Below are 16,410 nucleotides of genomic sequence, written 5' to 3'. Positions count from 1 at the left end.
GTCCAATTTATCCCACAAACACAACCAGCAACCAAACGCGAGCACAAGCAGCAGCCAAACCCGAGCACAAGCAGCAGCCAAACACGAGCACAACCAGCAGCCAAACGCGAGCACAACCAGCAGCCAAAAGCGAGCACAACTAGCAACTAAACGCGAGCACAAGCAGCAGCCAAACGCGAGCACAAGCAGCAGCCAAACGCGAGCAATTCCAGCAGCCAAACGCGAGCAGTTCCAACAGCCAAACGCGAGATTTCAGCAGTTCCAACAGCACAAGCAACAGCCAAACGTCGATCGACAGCAGATCCGGCAACTAGACTCGGTCTCGATCCACGCACGAGCAGTTCCAGCAGCTTCTGGTAGCGCGAGCAGCAACTTCCGGCAGCCCCAGCAGCGTTCGGCGAGGCAAACCGTGAGTGTGTTAAAAGATTTGTCTGAAATCAGTATCAGTGCGTGTGTGCGTGGGGTTTGTTTGTGCGTGTGATGCGTGAGTGGGTTTTTAGTCAATTCACTTGTTTTTAATTTATAATTACGATTTTAACCTTTTAATGATTTAACGAAACGATTTCCGTTAGTCAATTGGGGTCTGAGTGTCTTTTTTGAAATATTAAGGAGTTTTATGTCCCTTATTCAAACGTTAGGGGTGTTTGTGTCCTTTACCCTATTATCAATGTTGTTCACTAATGATTCTTTATCATAATTTTAATTTAACCATGTTGGTCACTAATGTTTCTTTATCATAATTTTAATTTAACCATTTTACCCATATAACATAAAATGACTAAATTATAAAAAAAATTGCTATTGTGTAATAATAATCTAGGTATTTAGTTTTAATGCTATATAATCTAACATTTCTTTTGACAATTGTTGGTCACTTGTGTTTCTTTATCATAATTTTAGTTTTATTATTTTATTCTTATAACATAAAATGATCATACTATCTAAAAGATCTACCATTTTGCCATAATAATATAGATATTTAGTTTTATTACCTAAATAATCTAACATCAGTAATTGAAATCCAATATTTTTTTCAACACTCTAAACAACATAAATTTGATAGTCAATAAAATTTCATGAAGTATTATATTAGTGATATATCATTTGGAAATATAATTTTTTTATTAAAAAAATTAGTGAAGTTAAAATAAGTTTGGGTATGTTAATACGTTTACCTTATTTTAAATTAGTCAAATTAAATTAACATTAAAGATACTCAGTGATCAAAGATGGTCAAAAGAAATTAAACGAGAGTTTAATTGGTTAATTATTTAGAGTATTTAATATTGAACATTGGTAAAAATAATGTGAATAGTTTATCACCTTTTACCTGAGCGTGGAATATAAAGAGGTAAAAGGTGCTGCCTTGTCATTCACGTACATTCTGTTTGAAGAAAACTTATGATTAATATATTAGAGTCATCAAGACATCAACTATAAATGAAAATGGAGTTCCTTTAGAACTTAGTCACTGGGTTTAATTAAACCCTTGATAGTTGATACTTTAGGGAACTTAGCGATAATAAATTAGTGCTTAATATGCAATGGCATGGACGAGGTAAAAACTTTTTGGCTCAAATTGGACAATATTTTAATTGAATATATGGATGCTATTTGCCTTTTAATATGCTATTTGTTTTTTGCAGCAGCCTAAAACATGACGTATAAGATTGAAATGTCATATAAGAAAATTATTATGGAGTATAATAATATTGAGTTGATAACATACCTTAGCATCTTCAATGCCCCCAATAAGCTACCATCTCATAGAATATTTTGGAGCATTAAAAAAAAAAAAGAAAATCTCATGAGTATACAAATCTATCATGTGTTACGCATAAATAGAAAGTAGGGCTCACACCAGGAGATGATCATCTGAGACTGTTATATTATTATCTTATTTATAAATATATATTATCCATAAATAAAAGCAAGTTTCATTACAATAAATAAATAAATAAAAAAAGACAAAAGAAAATCTTATCCAAAACCATCCCCTAAATCACGTGATCGCCAACTCGAAGAGCCAATCAGCGGGCGTCAGATAACCATACACGCGGTTCGCATTTGCCACGTAGGAGCCGGTCTCCCTAAAACCGCACGTAATTAGCCAAAACGTTTTTGGCTTTGTTTCTTCTGAGTTGAGCAGGCCAGACTCTACAGAGCAAAAGACAGGTGGGTCATTTTTACCGATCATAGATAGTACATTAAAGATGAGGTGGCTTTGACTTGACTGATGCTTATCACCTTGGGAGGAGCTCATGGGATGAAAAATGAGAATGGTTTTAGGTTGACAATATATTTATCTATATATATATATATATATATAATTTTTTTTTTAAATTCTTAAACAAATCGGATAAACGATAATTGCGAGAGAGACTAGACTAGAGAGAGATTCAACCGGCAGCTTGCCCTTTGCCCTTTGGCCGCTGCATTTTCATTTTCCCGTAGATAAAGTCGAAAGCTGAGAGTGCATTTTGTCAAAGATTTGAGCTTGGATCTGTGATTGTGAATGTGATGGGAAATGCAAACGGGAGAGAAGAGGGAGGAGGAGGAGGAGCAGGAGCGGGAGGAGCAGGAGCAGGAGCAAACGATGAGATTCAGATCAACGGCGGTGATCATTCAATGAGCAATATCAGTCCTCCAGCGACTCCTCATCGTTCTCGATCTCCTCTCTTGTTCGCTCCTCAGGTTAGGATTCGGGTTGGGTTCTGCTGCAAGCTCTGTCTTAAAAATTGCTTATTTTATTCAGCTTGGAATGTTTCAATAGAAGAGAAATATACTTACACAGAATAATATGAAAATTGCTTATTTTATTCAGCTCGATCTCCTCTCTCGTTCGCTCCTCAGGTTAGGATTCGGGTAGCCTATGAAAATTACAATACACAGAATAAGTCACCTTAGTTAAATAAGCCGCATAATTTAACTGCTATGTTTACGAAATAGATCAGTGACAACAATAAAAAGGGGCATAGAGTGTATACCCTATAATATCATGTGTACGTGGATGTTCTTTGAAACAGATATGAATATTGCAATAAATAGGCCTAAGAATCATCACTTGTGTGGGGATTAGTGTTATATGCAATGTATTTATGATGCATGACATTCATTTTTGAGAAATATGTTATAAAAATATGTTATATGTATATGGTTACAAACTTGGTTATATATATGTTGGGGAATTGTTACAGACATGGGTTTCTTCAACATCCTGATTATAGGTTGTGTGGGCTTGGCCAGCATTTTGAAGCATGCGTTACATGGAAGTGTACTGTTTTGGCAATAAAGAAATAGAAGAATTTTTGAAAGTTTGGTTTTTGGGAAGATGTTAACTGTTTATAGGAAAGAGTTCATTAACAAGCTTCTATTTAGGCATCAGTGACAGAGGAATTTCAGTATACTACTTTCTCGTTTATAAAGTTTGATTGGGAAGCGGTTTTGGGCTAAGTTTGATTATTCTATTTTTATCTTTTGTAGAATTGTTCAGTGGATTAGTTTGTTAGTTGTCTAGGATTGAGGGGACTGTTTACATTTGTGTAGATTTTAAGGTCCTTCCCAGGCTGATCCTGGTTTTTGCAGACAGCTTCTCCACATTTTTGTATTTCCTATAATGTGTTTTTTAATACAATTCAGGCTTCATTTCTTATCAAATAAATAAATAGTCAAGTAAAGAGAAAGAAACAATTTACAAGTTTCATTTCAATAAGATGTTTTCCCCTGTGATTTTATGTTGAAAACCTATCACATACATTCATGCTTGTATGAGCATGTTCATCTGCCACTTGCAGTGACACTGTAAAAGCATTCACTTTTGATAGGAATTGTGGCCCAAGCATTTGAATCAGGTTTCTTGGGCTTGTTGGGTGTGTGTTTAATGAGAAGATATTGCTTTCGGCATGTGTGTCTTGTGACCAAAGATTTATCCGTGCTAGGTATTTGTGAGCTGTGCGAGGCCCACTGATGGTAATGTTCTATGAATTTTTTCCACCTTTATTCAATCAAATAGGGGGATAGTTTGGTTTGAACTTAGGCTCAAACATGATTGGAGGCGAAGTCCTGGTGCTATTTCATAAATGTAAATAAGATGTTGCCAAGAGTCTGTATGTGCGATTCATATCGGTGGTTTATGATTTTTGGAAGAAGCAGAAGATGTGAATTATATTTACTCTGGGATGGTCGTGACATCTCAATTAGCAATAGTGAAGTTTGGAAACTTCACCATAATTGCCAGTAGTGAAGTTGTTCATGTCCAAAATTGAAACTGCTATCAGTTAATAGTTAATATTATTTCTGTAATATCTCAGGTAGTGTGATTAGCACCACTTGATTAGGACCACTTGTATATTTGTATGTGTGCAAGTTAGGTCATTGGATAGGTTTGAAAGCCCATCCCAGCCCTATCTACAGTGTGGAAGAGACTTCTTGTTTTCTTTACAATTACCTGAGGTTGCTTAGTCTAAGACAAAAACACCCAAAAAAAGGGAAAATAAATGAAAGAAAAACCTTCGTTCCCCCTCCCCCCTTCGTACTGGAATGGTGACAAGATACAGAAACTATTTTCCTGTTTAATGGTCTTTCAGCTGATGCACCAGTCGTTTTCCACCATTGCAGGTTCCTGTTGCTCCCTTGCAAAGGGCTGATGATCCTCCCCTTTACAATCAAATGAGGCAACATGAATCTCATGCAGCTGCTAGTAATCCTCTGGAGAAAGGAGTCCCCACTATTATTACATGGAATTATGGTGGTAATGAAGTGGCTGTGGAAGGATCCTGGGATAATTGGACATCAAGGTAATTCTTGTCCCTTTTTTCTCCTGCTGGGGAGGCAAGTTTTAGCTTGTTGTTCATCACAAGTATGGATACATTTACACATCATTGAATCCATAGCCCACAGAAGATATTTTCATACAAATTTTATTAAATGATAATCTATTGTTGAGATAACCAGATGTGGAGAAAATGTAATAGTCTGCTTTTGTGTGCAGGAGGATACTTCATAGATCTGGAAAGGATCACTCAATTCTTTTGGTCCTTCCATCTGGCGTATACCATTACAAGTTCATCGTGGATGGTGATTGGAGATATATTCCAGATTTGCCCTTTGTAGCTGATGAACTGGGTGGTGTTTGTAATCTTCTTGATGTTCATGTAAGTATCTCTCTATATCGCGGCTAGCATCTGATCTCCTGAACTGTACCTTTCTCAGCTCAGTATAAAGAGAGTGAAAATGCAGTCACATGTAAGATAAAGAAAATAAGAACAAATATTTTTAAGAAGAGAGATATAGAGTTACATGTTAGCATTTTAGCAGGAAGAATAAGTTTCTGCCTTCATATAAAAGAAAAATCTAAACTGGACATTAAATATAATTATATTTTGAATTTTCTAAAATTAAGTGTTTATCTAATCAATTAAAAAATAAAAGATTATCATGCAACAGTTGAGCTCATGACTGCCAAATAGTCTCCTTGCAGATTTGAGAATTTTATGTATGAAAGATTGGAGAAGCTTAACAAAAGATTAAATTACATTAAGATGTGGCCTAGTGGGGTTTGGTTTAGGGAGCAAAAATCATAAACCGAATTGGTATAGTTCATCACATTTTAAATTTCAAAATGACAGCAGTTTTTTATGCTGGATGTAGCCTATGCAGATTGTAGAAATGAATTCTGCACTAATGTTAAAAGGAAGAAGAAACATGATGCAGTAGATGATGATTCTAGATTTCTGCTTTGATTTTTTAAATAATGCTTCACAAGTTTCTTGGATACTAGCATTGATATCAGAATGAAAACTTCCATTTTTTTGTACATCTTATTTTTAGCTTTTCAGTGTTAATTAGTGAACATTTTACACTCCGCACTACATCAGTATGCAGTATTATTGTTATTATCTTTTCCTTTTCTAATTAGAAATGTTCCTTGTATTCTTTTTGTCCTTGATTATACTGAACATCATAAGATTCTGATTGGTTATGAGAAGCTTTCCTAGCATTTGGAAGTATTACATTTAGTTGTCTGCTACTTGGTTACTCCTCAATATGCTTGGATTTCAGAAGACTTAAGGATGCTATGTGTGAAGGTTTTCCTGAAGTTACGTGGAGGAATGGTTATTGTTGAAGAAAGCCTGCAATGGCCGTTATCCCCTTACCTTTTCATTTACATTTTGAGGATATGTGTGACAATTGTCTATCATGTTGTTAACTTATGTGATATTAATAAAAATAACTATGTTGTGCAGAGTTGCGTGCCAGAAATTCTTGATAGTGTAGCTGAGTTTGAAGCTCCCGCATCTCCAGAGTCAAGTTATAGTCAGGCTCTTCCCTCAGAAGAAGATTGTGCAAAGGAGCCATTAACAGTTCCATCCCAGCTGCACCTGACTCTACTCGGTACAGAGAATTCAGATGAGGCATCTTCTTCAAAGCCAAAACATGTCGTGCTTAATCACGTTTTCGTGGATGATGGATGGAAATCCAAGTCTGTGGTTGCCCTTGGATTAACCCACAGGTTTCAGTCCAAGTATGTCACTGTTGTTCTATATAAGCCGCATAAAAGGTAGCACTCAACTTTCCATGATCCACCCTGTAAAGGAAAGATTATAAACTTTCACAGATTTGAGGAGTGTTTATAATATAGCACTACATTTAACGTTTGCCCAACATTGTTGGTTTCTTTAGTAGTTTCTTTTTATTCTTCTTCTTCTAAAAATAAAAAGAAAAAAAGGTTTTGAGGGTGAAGATTTAAACAACTTGTAGCACCACTATTGGTGCCTCACCACCACCTTTATGTAGATTTACAGTTAAAGATCTACAATGGATGAAGGTGATGCAGCACCATCCTGCCGTTTAATGGTGGCGTTATGCGTTCGTTGAACTTTTTAATTGTTATTTTGAGTTTTTGACAACAAACGAAGCTCAAACGTAGGAAGATATAGTATCCTTTGTAGATCGGCAATTGTGGATTTATTTTCTTGATTTTCTTTTCATTAATCAGATATCATCTGACTAGCTGTAGACGAACTCTGTAATCTTGCAACAGATAGTGTCAATGCAATCTCTGTTAAAAGGCTTAGGGGTGTCAGATTTTGTCATCGAGATGTGTCAAATGCAAAGGTACCATGGACATTGATATGACCCTGTTGAAATAATTGTGTTGAAAGTTTAACATAAGATTGTGATCCGTTTATTAAAACTATGTAATTGTGTTGACCCACTTAATATATTAGTTCTTTTCAATAATGTTAAATATTAGTTCTTTTCAATAATGTTAACATGTTAATTAATATGTCATAAGAGAAAAACGTGTTGAAGTTGAACGATATGAATATTACACGATTATCACTTAAACTGTGTTGTGTCAATTTAGATTAAAAAAAAAAAAAAAAAAAAACTCATGTTGGCACCTCTAGACTCTTCAGTCCTGTCTATGCTATGTACCTTAGGAAGATTGAATTTGAGTTAATAATAAAGGAACAAAATAAATTTAGATTCTCTTTTCTGTTTAATCAAAATATCTTATTTTTCTTAGCAACTGCCAACTTATATCTACCGTAGAGTGAAATAAAAATAATTAATACATGTCACTTCATCCAGCTTATGTATCCCACTTTGTTTATCTTAGATTAGTTTAGTAACTTGTAAATATCCATTCCGATTATAAGATAAAATAAACACATCAATAACAATATAATTCATTCAAATTTCGATTCTTATAGTTAAAGTAAACAATTTATTCTTATTCTCATTATGCTTAAAGTAAACTGTTGTTTAATTCGAATTAGATTATACGTTTCTCTTTGTTGCACCCATTTTTGCTCTCTTTTGTAGGTACACCTGCCCGACCTTTTGACATTTAGATTCAATATCAACCTCCTTTTGAAACACCCCAGCCAACACAACGCCTTTTGCAATTAACAAATTAAACGGTGTTAAAGAACCAATCACAATAGAAATTTTGATGGTCTATTGAATTTGATAAACTCAGGCCAAAGAGGCTGATACAACATACCACACACGGATCACGGATGTATAAATGTCCAATTCTAAATTACGATTAACTCTTTCTTGCCTTAATATTTTGTGTTCAGTAACAACTCAAATTCTAAACAATGACCACAAAATCCGTTAATAACAGAAGCACAAGCATGGATGTTTTTAATCTTTACCACAAAATATGATAAGAAATGACAAATGTATTTATTATACCTAGAAAAATGCAAGTTCATTAGCTTTTAGTTCTATTGGTCATTATTAATGGGCCTACGATAAGGCATGCATATATGATCCTCAGCAGCATTATTGCTCCTCCTTTTCTCAATGAATGATTCAAGCTAGGCATATTCCTAATTGCATCAAGAAAGATATCATTAGTTTAAACCATGTATTTACTAGAACAGTTGTTATGTGACAGATCTCGACACAGGGACTCGCCAAATAAGTACCTCGAGCTTGTTATATTTCTCAATGAGACTTCGCCTGCGGATTTCCGCTATAAAAAAAAGATAGAACAAGGTCAGGTTTCATAACATTTATTATGTGTCATTTATTTAGGCACATTGTGAGCACAAATCTAATAAGGGACAACACAAATCTAATAAGGGACTTTCACAAGAACAAAATTAACTGAAAGGAAAAAAAGTAGAATATCTAAATCACCACAATTGTTCCTTGAAGAAATAGAAGAACAATAGAAAAGTGACCAATAAAGAAATGTGAATATATTAGTGTTTATTGCTGTTATTGACCTCTTATTATTCCATTAACATCAACGACACAGCTATAGTCCCATAGCCATCACCAACAAGAGCAACACTTGCACTTGCCACAATAAACACAAATTGAACCTCCACCATTATCATGAAAGAATAAATAAAATATAAAGATCACTGTCAGAACCAGAGTACCAATAGGGTACTTCAAATTGCAAGCCGTAGGAACTCCTCCCTAAACCCTCACATCATTATCTTTCAATACTGAATGTAAATTGTGATTTGCGAGCCATTTATCAGACAAGTTTTTAACCTTTTCCACCACAAAGTAATCGAAAAATAATCGTACACTCATCAAACATAATTTATAATTGAGAACCATCAAAATAGTCGATGGCCAAAGGCACAGAAAAAGAGCCCCCAAAAGAGGAGAGAGGGAGAGGAAACAGAAGAGTAATAACATTACATTTGTTAAGATGAAAGGGTCATTCCCCGTGTTTTGCTTCCGCTCTCTCTTTCTTCTTTTGCTTAGCCAGTAGAGTAGCATCAGTACTCTTTGCTGATTCAAACTTTAATCATTTATCCTGATGGATGCATCAAACAATGAAGAAACCCCATATTCAAGATGTATGTCAGTCTATATAGAGGCTTAAGATGATATATAACACCATTAGGTAGAGCACTAGTTCACCACTAACAATTTCTTTCCAATAAGATAATCACCTTTTTTCAGTAAGATAGATGGAAGTATATTAATGGAGTAAAGACATAACATATGTAATGGACCAAAGATCCACCACAAAAGTCCGATAAGCACTTACAATCCAAGATATCCACTTCTTCATATTCTCAATAGCATTCGGGTCAATGCTTTTCTTCAATTGCTTCTTTAGTTCCTGTGGAGGACAAAATAATTTGCTCAGAAGATAAATAGATGACTAGACAGCATAAACAAATCTCCATGTGTAATGATTTTAAGATGATCACCTCTTTCCCAGCAGGAAGGTTAGTTTCAAAAAGAAAATAGTATCTTTTCCTAAACCTACAAGATCAAATAGAAAGTATTATTTATGAAGCAAAAATGATTCCAAAGACAGATAATGAAGACTTTCATAGAATGAGAAATTGTATATTATTAGGTATGAGAAAACATTTAGAAATTCACAAGATCAAATAGAAAGTATTATTTGCATTCTTCTGGCCTGCTCTCATTGACTACTTGAAGTTTGACAAATACGTGAGCTTGAGATTTTATCAACCATTCTAGCATGTAACATTCACACTAACATCAGAAAATCAAAAGAAAAAAAAATTGTAGCAGCAAGAAACATAAAACTCAGGACTATAAAAACAAACAACATAATGCAATATAAAAGGGCATTGGGAGGAAAGAGGCCTACCCTTCAAAATGAAGATTACCACACAGTGATTCAATACGTGGGTCACATACCACCAGGGCAAAAGCATCTCATTCAAACAATTTTTCCTATTACAATTGACTATAGTATCCAGCCAGTAAGTGGACTGCTTCTTCCAAGAGAAAACCATCAATATTTCTTATAAGATGCAATGTTCTAAAAGCATTAAATTTCACATCCTAACATGAAAGGGAAAAAAGCAACACTCTCCAAAGACCAACAAATGGAATCATGATAACTGGTGTGAGCACAGTGAAATTTCACATTCCAGAGTATTAATGAATTAAAGTGCCAAAACAAATACGAAATCAATTTACTATCATCAAAATCACAAAAAATTTAAGGAACATAAGACAAAGTCCATCGAATTCCCATGCTTCCACAAATCACTCTTAGCATTTTGAAGAAGTTACAATAATCCTCTTGACAACTAACCAACATCTATGTAACTTATATTCAAACAACAGCGCACTGCAACATGAACAACAAAACATACCCTTTTAGGAGCTTGAACAACCTTTCTAAACCGAATCACCAGCTGCTTTGCACCATTCTCCATTGGCTTTCACAGATGTTAATCACAAATACCAGACATTAAAACCAAAAAACTGTATGCATAACCAACAAAATAAATAAATAAATAAATTTAATAACCTGGTTTTGTTTGCTTGATTGATCTTCCTATAAACCAAATTCAACCCATCAGACCGTGCCTTTTGTAAGTCCTCAAATCTAATTTCAGCCAGTTCACGCTCTATCTCATCCTTCTTTTAATGAAAACAATTATTATTTTTTTATTAAAAAAAAGCTTTAGTTACCTCTTCTGAAGAAGAAACAGAAGTGGTTTTGTGGTCTTCTTCCTTGAATTCTTCAAACTTGATTTTCCTGGAACTCACAATTGCATCATTGAGTTCCCTCATTTAAAACTTCAAAAACCTTGAAATAAAAACAATACAATCATCTTAATCTACAAGCTAGTTTATTCTTGTCTAGAAGGTGTAAAAAACAAAAGATAAAAAATTAAAATCACAAAAAACAAAAAAGAAAGAAAGAGAACAAACACTGAAGCAAAAAAAGATTGTAATTCGTTAAAAAGCTAAAAACCCATTAACCGACCTGGTATCAAACTAATGCTGGCCCATAAAATGAAGGCCGTGAATTGGAATGGGTGCAATAGAACCCCTTGGAAAGCTACATCCAAAGAGTACCCTTATTTTCTTAATTACATTGCCTTAGAAGTGGGAAATGGGAACTATATACGTTACCGGGAGGATAAATGGAGGGGCCATTTTTTGTTGTGTAAGAAATTCTCCTATTTGTACACATTATGCCTTTCTAGAAATGTCTCAATTTTTTGAGCTTAACTTTTTCTTTATCTCCACTCTACAAGAATTGGAATTGGAATTGGGATTGGAAGTTCATTTTGACAGAGACTTCAGCAATGGAGAGGCTGAAGAACTTGCAACACTGATCTTGAGAATTGAAAATATGAAAAAAAAATATGAAACTTATTTTTTATATTCAAGAACTAGCAGGTAAACTTAACAAGAGAAAAGAAAAATATGAAATTTATATTTTCAACATTTATGATTTACTAGAAAATTTACTCCCATATTTAAAACTAAACCAATATCGGTACTCGCCATTCGTCACTATGCAGCTGAAAGCACTTTAAAAAAAATAAGGCGGGAAAAGAAACTTTAGCACACCTGGTTGATGAAGCAGGCACGGCGCGGGGCGCGGCGCGCGGCGATTCAACTGCAGGCGCTGCTCGCCGCAAAGCGAGAGAGGTGACGATTGGTTGACGGATTAATTTTAACCGTTTGAAATATTAATTCTGGTTTTTGATTTGGGGCCGTGACTCTATTTTCATTTTTCCCTTTATTTTATGCTCATTTGTATTATCGGCACCAATAGTTTGTTTAACTTTTCATTTAGATCCACAATGTAATTAACAAAAGTGTTTATAAAGAAAATATGAGTTGAGAAATGAAAATAGCCATACCCATTAAATTAGCACGCTTGATATTTCTTCACTAAAATAATATAATTATTCCATCCCCTACACACAATGACGTGAAACGCTTATCGTAATTAGAGAATTGCACAACGACGTCGTTTTCTTTCGCCGTCAACTTTTTTCCCTTCTTTCTCATTTTCCATAGCGCTGCTTCTCTCTTCGATCCTTTTTCTCCTCCTCCTGCAGTTCAAGCGTATAATAAATTGATTGAGTGAACAGAAATACCAACTTATCTACTTTTTTAGCTCTATATTCTATTTTATCCGACCTTCCACTTAACTTTCGTGATGATTTTAAGATTATTTTTTTTAATATGCTTTAAATAAATTAACTTATCTTACAAATTTTCTCATTACTTTCAATAATTATTGTTAAATTTTTTATTGAAAAATTCACATAAATTCTCCTCCATCCCCTGCAATTTAATAGTAAATGTATTGCTAATGCTACCTTCAACTTTAAATATTTATTATCCAGTTTCACGAGACCAATGATAATTTGTGTCAAAATTTTAAACGTGACCCAATAAAAATAATTTTGCATTTAAAAAACTAGAAGCAAGAAAAATACAACTTAACAAAAAGCACTTAAAAATGACTGTTTAATAATGAGATGCCTACGAAACCATTATTTATCAAAGTAACAAAAAATCTTGAAAGTACTTGATATTAAAAAGTATAGAAACTATAAAAGAGTCTCCTACGTAAATATGGACTCAAGTGTTTATTCCATTTGAATAATATAAAACGACATTATTTGAATTCACAATCATCGTCACTGAAACTTAAAAATGATTCAGTAAGGACAAGAAAGATGTTCAATCTTTCCTGATTTTAATTATTACATAGCCGCAATTTCAGTGTAAGTTAATTTTTCTCAAACTCCCTGGACTCCTAAGACTTGGAGAAAGCCTTTCTTAATTTTAACTACAGGCTATGACCATTTTCAAGTCCATGATTTATAAAATATAGATAACTGTATCTTTAACCCAAAAAAAAAAAATCATAAAAGCCTTCGGTCATGTGCTGTATCAATAGAAAAACATTTGGAACCAACTCAAACTAGTTACCAAACAAAAAGCATATTAAAACAGAAAGCATATTATCCCCAGACCTACCCCATCAATATTGTATTCTATGTGATGCCATTTCCAAACAAAGTAGTCAAAATCAGAGAAGGAACATATGACTGATCTAACCAGCATCACATTTTGGCTCAGGAAATCCAAATAGTATTTGTAAAGAAAATGCATTTCCTTTAAAAAAAAAAGAGATTTGTATCCCTTAGAATGCCTCTTTTAACATCAACTTTTCTGCTTTCGGCTCATATTGGTAGGCACAATTAAAGTGGGAGAATTTATTCTCTAGACAAATTTGAATGCTTTTCAAGTTTCAAAACTTGGAGATACAAGTAAAAAGATAGGGAATCGAAACACAACCTTGTGCAGACCACTCACTTCTTTTTATCAGGGAAACTACAAACACCCACTATGCATCAATACAGCCAATTCAAAGAATATACTCAATGATAATAAAGGTCAGATCAAATCCTCAACCACCCATAACAAATTAACAACAAAATTTATACAAGCAAAAATATAAGGGATTAAACATCAACAAATCTAGTATTCCATAAGCCCAAAAAGAAATTCTCCCAATTGTTTTTGGTTCATAAAGCCAAATGTAGAAAGAAAATGCCAAAGCTAGAAACTAGTAACCCTAAAAGATCAAACAAGTAGCATAAAAAAAAGAGTGCCCCATACCAATGCACGTACGAAAAAATTGAGAACCACTCAACCAAAGCTAATAACAACAATTGCATATTTCCTACTGCTATAACACTGTGGCGCAGTGTGTAGATATTGTCCACTTCGGGCACAACCCATCACCATATAATTTTGGCTTTCAAACCCAAAATGCATCTAGACTTTAAGGAGATAGTTAAATTAGCCATCACTAGCAATATAGGATGTCACCACAAACGGTAATAAAGATCTATCCACACAACAAGTCACGAGCCGGCTCTAAAATCAATTGTAACACCCCAGCCCAATGTAGATACTATCTATATTAGGAACACAAGTCATCACGATTTTGATGGACTTGCAACCCTAAACACAACCACAAGTCAAGGAGCTCACAGGATATTTAAACAAGCCAAGACCTCTTTAGATCGATGTAGGATGTCACAACTGCACTCTTCACTTTGATTTTTTAGTCTTTTGATTTTGATATTTATTTATTATTTTTTTTTTAAGTGATAGTTGAGAGGTTCTCACTTGGCCATCATGACTTTAACAAACTCTTCATAATTGATCTGGCCATCACCATCCACATCAGCTTCACGAATCATCTCATCAACTTCCTCATCAGTCAACTTCTCACCAAGATTTGTCATCACATGGCGGAGTTCAGCAGCAGAAATGAACCCATTCTGATCCTTATCAAAAACCCGAAAAGCCTCCTTTAACTCCTCCTCTGAATCAGTGTCCTTCATCTTGCGCGCCATCAAGTTAAGGAACTCCGGGAAGTCAATGGTACCATTCCCGTCAGCATCGACTTCATTAATCATATCCTGGAGTTCTGCTTCGGTAGGGTTCTGCCCGAGTGACCTCATAACAGTTCCAAGCTCCTTAGTAGTAATACACCCTGTAAGAAATTCATAATTAATCACAAATACAATATGGAATTTTAACATACAATTAATGCAGACACCGATGACAACTACACAAGCTTCCTCTGGCTCTCATCTCAATGAGTTCTAGCTCTTTCACCTCTTCCAGCCCAACAACCAACACACTTGCAAAATCTTAACAAGAGGAGAAGCAGCAACACCAAAACAGATCAACAAATATAAAACTCCAGGTCTGGAAAATGTTGTTATAGGTTGTAAAGAACCATGCAGAACGAGCAAAGCATAATCTCAACACAAGGGTACACACCAGATGAACCAATTTCAACACCAACACTGAAAGAGTCCATAAAACTCCAAATTCCCATATCATAGACTTGAAAAGGAATAGCTACAAGAACATGGCCGATGATACAACAAGGAACATTACTTAATACATGAACACCAAATTTCTTAACGCCTAAAAGCACAAGGCATTTTCAAAATGCTAGCTAAAATTAGTCATACGATCTAATCAAGAAATGGAAACTGATAAGTTTGAATAAATTAATAAAATTAAACAAGATAAAAGGAAGATGAAAATGAAAAGAATAAAAAAATAAATCAAAACCCTAGATGAAAAATCAATAAGAGATAAGAGAAAAGACCGTCTCCATCCTTGTCAAAGAGGCTGAAGGCTTCCTTAAATTCAGAGATCTGATCATCGGTGAGTTGATCAGCCATTATCGTTGAGAAAACTTATACAGAAACAGAGCTGCTCCCGTGTTTACTTCTCTCGTTTTTGGTTTGTGAAACATGAATGAAGAGACGCTGGGTATTTATATTGTACAGTCTTGTATATTTCCATTTTTACCCCTCCCCTAACTTTTAGAATAACATACATATTATACAATAACCCTTTTGTATTCAAAATAGTTTCCCATACCATTAAAAAAACTTTTAAAGCCTAAAAATATAGTCACTATTGTTATTCCAACTCAAAGTGACCGTGATTGCAAGCAACTGAGTTATGCCTAGGGCCGACTTGAAAATTGTAGTTATAAATAAAGGTTATGACAAAAGGAATTTATTTTCCTTTAATTAAAAAAAAAGAAGATAGTTCTAAGGGTGCGTCTAGGATCGTATCGCGAAAAATCTATTAAAAGATACAATATTAAAATATTTAATAAACATTAGCTGTTGTAATTTTTAAGTTATGTTGATATAATTTTTCACTTATATCATAAAAAATATATTATATCTTTAATAATTTTATCAAAATTATTATTTTAATTTTATATTTATTATAAACTATTAATTTTTATTTTATAATTATAATTTTTTTATAATAGTTGTAATTTAAAAGTTACATCACCTCAATTCCAAACAAAAATTTAGAATAGCATTGGCAACTATACTATTAAGAGATGATTGATTGAAAAATAAAATAAAATAAAAGTCATACTAACAACAAAAATTAAAGTCATACGATAAGTAGGACCAATGGATCATGTGATTGGAGCATCTTATTCCCTTCCATTGCACGTAATGATCTTCCCCTTTGCTTTCATTATTCTATCCTTCTCAACCAAGGGTTCGGTGATATCCTCTCACAAGTCACTTGTGGATATTCTTTGTTTACAATTCAAAT

General features: G+C 34.1%; 2 protein-coding genes across 7 annotated transcripts; one reads left to right on the top strand and one right to left on the bottom strand.

Moving 5' to 3' along the window:
- The first annotated feature begins 2,320 nt into the window (after positions 1 to 2,320).
- LOC18051481 (SNF1-related protein kinase regulatory subunit beta-1) lies at positions 2,321 to 6,665 on the top strand. The gene is made up of 4 exons (XM_006446338.2): positions 2,321 to 2,694; positions 4,618 to 4,796; positions 4,991 to 5,153; positions 6,246 to 6,665. Exons 1-4 carry the CDS (start codon positions 2,521 to 2,523, stop codon positions 6,561 to 6,563), a joined length of 834 nt encoding a protein of 277 aa, XP_006446401.1. The 5' UTR covers positions 2,321 to 2,520; the 3' UTR covers positions 6,564 to 6,665.
- A 1,281-nt stretch (positions 6,666 to 7,946) lies between these two features.
- LOC18050906 (calmodulin-7) lies at positions 7,947 to 15,557 on the bottom strand. 6 transcript variants are annotated; one of them, XM_024191804.1, is made up of 11 exons: positions 15,428 to 15,557; positions 14,428 to 14,797; positions 11,839 to 12,329; positions 10,948 to 11,065; positions 10,784 to 10,861; positions 10,626 to 10,691; positions 9,699 to 9,753; positions 9,533 to 9,607; positions 9,178 to 9,295; positions 8,445 to 8,491; positions 7,947 to 8,345 (listed from the first exon to the last, which is right to left on the bottom strand). In XM_024191804.1, the coding sequence occupies exons 1-3, from the start codon at positions 15,501 to 15,503 to the stop codon at positions 12,224 to 12,226; spliced, it is 552 nt and encodes a 183-aa protein (XP_024047572.1). In that variant the 5' UTR covers positions 15,504 to 15,557; the 3' UTR covers positions 7,947 to 8,345; positions 8,445 to 8,491; positions 9,178 to 9,295; positions 9,533 to 9,607; positions 9,699 to 9,753; positions 10,626 to 10,691; positions 10,784 to 10,861; positions 10,948 to 11,065; positions 11,839 to 12,223. The 6 variants fall into 6 exon arrangements, with proteins under 6 accessions (XP_024047572.1, XP_024047573.1, XP_024047570.1 ...); XM_024191805.1 differs by having other exon boundaries at positions 10,784 to 10,810; XM_024191802.1 differs by having other exon boundaries at positions 10,626 to 10,861.
- Positions 15,558 to 16,410: the final 853 nt, after the last annotated feature.

The sequence above is a fragment of the Citrus clementina genome, unplaced genomic scaffold (assembly GCF_000493195.1).
Source record: "Citrus clementina cultivar Clemenules unplaced genomic scaffold, Citrus_clementina_v1.0 scaffold_2, whole genome shotgun sequence".
NCBI classification, from domain to species: Eukaryota; Viridiplantae; Streptophyta; class Magnoliopsida; order Sapindales; family Rutaceae; genus Citrus; species Citrus x clementina.
Note: the sequence above shows the minus strand (reverse complement) of the source record. Positions and strands in the feature narration are given on the sequence as shown.

Excerpts from the sequence above, each read along its gene's own strand:
- LOC18051481 (XM_006446338.2), top strand. The coding sequence starts at position 2,521 with ATGGGAAATGCAAACGGGAGAGAAGAGGGAGGAGGAGGAGGAGCAGGA. Across the intron at positions 2,695-4,617 it reads CTCTCTTGTTCGCTCCTCAG|GTTCCTGTTGCTCCCTTGCA; the intron begins GTTAGGATTCGG and ends CCACCATTGCAG. Across the intron at positions 4,797-4,990 it reads TGGGATAATTGGACATCAAG|GAGGATACTTCATAGATCTG; the intron begins GTAATTCTTGTC and ends TTTTGTGTGCAG.
- LOC18050906 (XM_024191802.1), bottom strand. The coding sequence starts at position 15,503 with ATGGCTGATCAACTCACCGATGATCAGATCTCTGAATTTAAGGAAGCC. Across the intron at positions 14,798-15,427 it reads CTTTGACAAGGATGGAGACG|GGTGTATTACTACTAAGGAG; the intron begins GTCTTTTCTCTT and ends AATTTCTTACAG. Across the intron at positions 12,330-14,427 it reads GTTAAAGTCATGATGGCCAA|GAGGAGGAGAAAAAGGATCG; the intron begins GTGAGAACCTCT and ends CTTGAACTGCAG.